Below are 5,305 nucleotides of genomic sequence, written 5' to 3' on the forward strand. Positions count from 1 at the left end.
TTTTTTTTTTTTTTTTTTTTTTGGTTTTGCGATTTAGCCGAAGAATAGGTAGGGTTACAGTTAAACAGTCTCTCGGGATTTTTTAATAAAGCCCTGGAACGAAGGGTAATATCGTCTTGAAATAATAATGGACCGAATTGGATCTAAAATAGTCCGATCCATTTAACTTATTATTAGCCCACCCGAACTAGGGTTTAATATAGTCTACTCAGATAAAGTATGAAACGACAACGTTTTAGGTCTTTATATATTTTATCACCACAATATATGAATTATGTCGAGCTTCTCCAGTCTCCACCACCAATCGGATTGGAACTTAGTTTAGTTGTTTAGCATCCCTCGTCTTTGTTACTCTTGTATATGCATGTCTCTTTCCAACACTTGTTCCTGCTTGTAGGTATTGTTGCACTTTCCTATCAGCGCCGAATTTAATTAATTAGTCATCGATTAGGGATAAAATGGATCGAAACTTTGTTTAATCTTTGTGTCTCAATGTATTGTTGTGTGTTTGGCCTCTTTATTTGGATATATTCTGTGACTATGTGAATATAAAAAGTATTCTTGCTCGGAAAATGAATAGTATGAAGAATTTGGTTCATAATTTCACCTTATGTTTTGTAGAAAAGAAAAGGAATTGAGATATACTTTATAAATTATACGAAATTGAGCATATATGATTTGGTGAGGTTGCGTTAAACGGTGTGGGAGATATATAACAGCATGAGCCTTTTGACCACTATTTTTATTCCCCCTTGACTATTTTGTTTATATATGTGTGTGTCCACTTTGTCCCAATTGTCATAATGTTTTCGACTAAAAGCAAATTTAATAGTGTTCTTCCTACTGAAATTTATATCAAATCATTTACCAGAATTTTCCTCTAAACTTGTTTTCATTTAATATAAAAACTCATAACGTCAAAACTAAATAAATAAATAACAACAATAATAGTTTGAGCTTATTAGTATTCCCGCAAACAAAGTCTTTTCCAGAAGCTTTAGTTCAAATCTTTGACCCTCGCAATGAAAAATTAGAAAGTTCAACGACAGAGATAATCAAACGCTGACGTGTTTTTATCTTTTTATATTGAAAGTCACGGTTGGTTTTTTACCAAAAAAAAGTCACGGTTGGTGGTGCGATAAGCATGAACCTAGCCTCTAATTCCAGTGCAGTTTCCATTGAGTGTATATATATATGTATATATAAACACGTTGTTTTATATGTTTAATCCATAAGTTCCTGCAAAACATCATTCTGTAAATCCCCTGAAATAACAACTCTTACCGATCCTCTCCATGGCTCTATCTCCTCAGTAAGATCCTATTCTACTTTATGAGGTTTCTTGATTATTATTTATAGAGTTGAATTTATCGTCATGTTAAATCTAAATTTCTTTCCTTTTGATTGTATTTCTTTATCAAGAAAAATTATCGTAGAAGATCGTCAAGTTCCCCTCGATGCTACATCCGATCCACCTGCTCTGTTCGACGGTACCACGAGGTTTTAATTTTTATCTTCTATAAACAATTGTTGATTTTCGATGTATTTGCTAATTAAAATTTAAAACAAACAAGGTTGTACATGACCTACACCTGCCCATTTGCACAACGTGTTTGGATTACCAGAAACCTCAAGGTACTTGATTTTTTATTTTATTTTTGGTTGTGTCACTGTGTGTAAGTAAATTGAGAACGAGACTTAAAAATTTTGAAAGCAAGATTGGTTTATATTCGTTTTGATGTTTGGGTGTGTTCTAGGGTCTGCAAGAGGAGATCAAATTAGTTCCTATAGACCTTTTTAATAGGCCAGCTTGGTACAAGGAGATAGTAAATCCTGCTAACAAGGTGACCGATATTTGATAAATCCTTATAAACTAATTAATTAAGGTTCCTTCAAAAGTGACAATAACAAGAGTCTAAGATTGTGATGATGATATATGTAGGTGCCGGCCCTTGAACATGATGGGAAAATCATAGGGGAGAGTCTTGATTTAATCAAATATGTCGATAGCAACTTCAACGGGCCTTCACTTTATCCCGAGGTAAGATCTTGTTCGGATGTTATAGAGCTCGTTATTTTCATCATGTGATGTGATAATCTTTGAATGGTATGTTTTATTAATTACTTATTTTTGGTCTAGGATCCTGCGAAGAGAGAGTTTGGCGAAGACTTGTTGAAATATGTTGATGCAACATTCGTAAAAACCGTGTTTGGCTCTTTCAAAGGTGACCCAGTTAAGGAAACAGGTAAGGTTGATTTTTGATAGGCTTGTTAATTGTATATGTGAGACCTTGATTGTATACTATACGTTTACATTTAGTATACATTTTTTCTGAATATATATATTATTAGCACGAGCCAAAATTTCAGAAGTAGGAGCTGAAATTAATGAACTTGTGTGTTTTTAATTTGACGCAGCATCGGTCTTTGATCACGTGGAAAATGCTTTGAAGAAGTTTGATGATGGTCCATTCTTCCTCGGCGAGCTTAGTCTGGTATAAAATGTCGTCTTACGAAAAAAAAAAATTAATAATAATAATAAAAATGAACCTTCTATAATGTTTCAATATGGTTACAAAAGTTTTCTCGATTTTGTTTATTTTTCCAGGTTGATATAGCATATCTACCATTTATCGAACGATTTCAAGTCTTCCTGGACGAAGTTTTTAAATACGAAATTATAATCGGACGTCCGAACCTAGCTACTTGGATTGAGGTACACACATGCTGATGCATCTGATATATATATATATATATATATATATATATATATATGCACATGAACATGGTAAAGCTTTTTAATATGATTTAGCTGCTTGATCAATTGCTTTAACTATAATGTTGCACGTGCAGAAAATGAATAAGATGATTGCATATACGCAGACGAAAACCGACTCGGATTATACCGTTAACTATTTCAAGAAGTTCATGGTACGCACGAGCTTCTAAATACTCAACGAATAACCAAAATGGTTTTCCTAAAACGGTTTAATTTCACGTTTACTTGGCCATTTTTGCCTTCCTCAATTTCGGTTTAACGTACGTTCTATAACAAAACTAACTGATTATTCCGGATTTTCTTTTTGCAGTAAAAGTACCAAATCAAGTGGACCGTGTCGTGGGTAACGATGCCATGGTGGCTTATAAAGAAGAAAGATTACTCCCTCTTGAGAGTGCATGTTACAAATATCTGGATTTGGTATTGTTAGTTTGATATATATAATATAATAAGAAAGATTTGGTTATTGTATTTACCTGTTACTTTTAAGTTTAAACAAAAGAGAGAGACATGGTTACTTCTGGTGCTTGGATTTTACAATTTCAAATAAAAAAGTGGGCTCTGTTTATGGCTGAGAACTAAAAACTATGGGCCTTAGTTAGTTATTGAATTGGATCATTTACGGCCCACTATGATATATCGAGTTATCCTCAGCATTGCCACGTGTCTCATAGTCTGTAATTTTCGAGAAACATACGAATGAACAACGCTATCACTCTCTGTTCTTGGGGGTTGTTGTTTCGTATGATCAAAAAATCCTTAATTTCTACAGAATCAGTCAGATCTTTGAAATACATAATTCTTCAATGGCGTCGCCTATGTAAGATTTGTTGTTATTTATCCAAATTCTGGGATTTTTAGTTCCGCAATTTCATATTTTTACAATTAAGATTTTTTTTTTATAATTTAAGTATCTTCTTTTTTTTTGTTGTTTTTGTGTGGCGTGATCCTATTGAGAGACAGTGTTGTAGAAGATCGTCCAGCTCCACTCGATGCTACTTCTGATCCACCGGCTGTGTTCGACGGAACCACTAGGTTAAATAAATCTTCATTTAGCGTCTTATGTATTTGCTTTTAGCTTAACAACTCTATAACAATTTTGTTATATATATATATATATATATCTTTAATTATCCTCTAATTGTTTTGTGTTACCAAAAAGATTGTACACAAGTTACGTTTGCCCATTTGCTCAACGAGTTTGGATCACCAGAAACTTCAAGGTTTAACAGCTTCTCCTTTGTACTAGTCTCTCTCACCTTCTACAATATAGTGAGATTTCCAAGAAACTATACATTAGCAAATCTGCAAAACAATTTTTAGATCTTTCTGCCTGTGTTTACTATATTTTATAAGTACAAGTTGGATTCTGAAAATAAGATTTGGTTGGTTTCCGGGGACTGTAGGGTTTGCAAGAAAAGATAAAACTTGTTCCTTTGGATCTTGGGAATAGGCCTGATTGGTACAAGGAGAAAGTGTATCCAGAGAACAAGGTTACAAAAAGCTATATCTATTTTAGTAACTCACGAATTCATATGTTACATATTTCACTTTTTGGTTGGAAACTTATCTTTTGCAGGTGCCAGCGCTTGAGCACAATGGAAAAATCATTGGGGAAAGTCTGGATTTGATCAAATATCTGGATAACACTTTTGAAGGGCCTTCCCTTTACCCCGAGGTAACACCATGAGTCCTGGTATTGTGTTCTCCCTTCATTTTTAATTCTCTGATTCTACAATTCATTGCCCTCTCTAGGATCAGGCAAAAAGAGAGTTTGGCGACGAGTTATTGAAGTACGCTGATACTTTCTATAAAACTATGTATGCGTCACTCAAAGGAGACCCCTCTAAAGAAACCCGTGAGACTTTTTAACTCCTCAAAGTTTCAGTCTATCAAGGGTGAAGATATAACCTGACCAGACATTTCATGTTCTTGTTGCAGCACCTGTGTTAGATTATCTGGAAAACGCTCTGTATAAGTTCGATGACGGGCCATTCTTCCTTGATCAGTTAAGCTTGGTATAAGCCTCACTGGCCTTTTTTTAAGATCCTATATTATTACTCTTTCGTTTGTTCTTAAATGGACTTGCTTACATTATTCTTTGTTTTTTTTCAAGGTTGATATCGCGTATATCCCGTTCATGGAAAGGTTTCAAATTGTGCTTAATGAGTTTTTCAAGTTCGACGTCACTGCAGAACGGCCCAAACTATCGGCATGGATCGAGGTACATATGCAATCTCCATCAAGATTACATTTATCCTTATTAGTGATTGGTACTAAAGCACAGTCTCGTATTATGTTTGTAGGAATTGAACAAGGTTGATGCCTATGCACAAACGAAAATCGATCCTAAGGAGATTATGGAGATTTTCAAGAAAAAATTCATGGTAAGTCATATCATTAGGGTGTACTCTTTATTAACTGAACAACCACATGATTTTATTGGATACAAATTAAGGTGAGTTGCTTCATATTTTGTTGGGGATTAGAAGCTAGGCCTTTTATAATCTCGTTGTCTTGGTGTGA

General features: G+C 34.2%; 2 protein-coding genes across 2 annotated transcripts in view; both read left to right on the forward strand.

The window, feature by feature from the left end:
* Positions 1,132–3,304, forward strand: LOC104734284 (glutathione S-transferase L1). The gene is made up of 10 exons (XM_010453822.2): positions 1,132–1,312; positions 1,423–1,500; positions 1,575–1,635; positions 1,758–1,844; positions 1,943–2,041; positions 2,141–2,246; positions 2,419–2,495; positions 2,609–2,716; positions 2,854–2,931; positions 3,090–3,304. Exons 1-10 carry the CDS (start codon positions 1,296–1,298, stop codon positions 3,090–3,092), a joined length of 714 nt encoding a protein of 237 aa, XP_010452124.1. The 5' UTR covers positions 1,132–1,295; the 3' UTR covers positions 3,093–3,304.
* LOC104734286 (glutathione S-transferase L3) overlaps positions 3,457–5,305 on the forward strand; it is a 3,036-nt gene continuing 1,187 nt past the window's right edge. The window contains exons 1-9 of the mRNA XM_010453823.2: positions 3,457–3,599; positions 3,743–3,814; positions 3,942–4,002; positions 4,186–4,272; positions 4,359–4,457; positions 4,535–4,637; positions 4,721–4,797; positions 4,896–5,003; positions 5,086–5,166. Coding sequence (XP_010452125.1) covers positions 3,586–3,599; positions 3,743–3,814; positions 3,942–4,002; positions 4,186–4,272; positions 4,359–4,457; positions 4,535–4,637; positions 4,721–4,797; positions 4,896–5,003; positions 5,086–5,166 — 702 coding nt within the window. The 5' untranslated portion in view covers positions 3,457–3,585. The remainder of the gene's footprint in view (positions 3,600–3,742; positions 3,815–3,941; positions 4,003–4,185; positions 4,273–4,358; positions 4,458–4,534; positions 4,638–4,720; positions 4,798–4,895; positions 5,004–5,085; positions 5,167–5,305) is intronic.

This window comes from Camelina sativa, chromosome 13, assembly GCF_000633955.1.
Source record: "Camelina sativa cultivar DH55 chromosome 13, Cs, whole genome shotgun sequence".
In the NCBI taxonomy this organism is placed as follows: domain Eukaryota; kingdom Viridiplantae; phylum Streptophyta; class Magnoliopsida; order Brassicales; family Brassicaceae; genus Camelina; species Camelina sativa.

Coding starts and splice junctions, on each gene's coding strand:
- LOC104734284 (XM_010453822.2), top strand. Junction 1,636..1,757: donor GGATTACCAGAAACCTCAAG/GTACTTGATTTT, acceptor GGTGTGTTCTAG/GGTCTGCAAGAGGAGATCAA. Junction 1,845..1,942: donor TAGTAAATCCTGCTAACAAG/GTGACCGATATT, acceptor TGATATATGTAG/GTGCCGGCCCTTGAACATGA.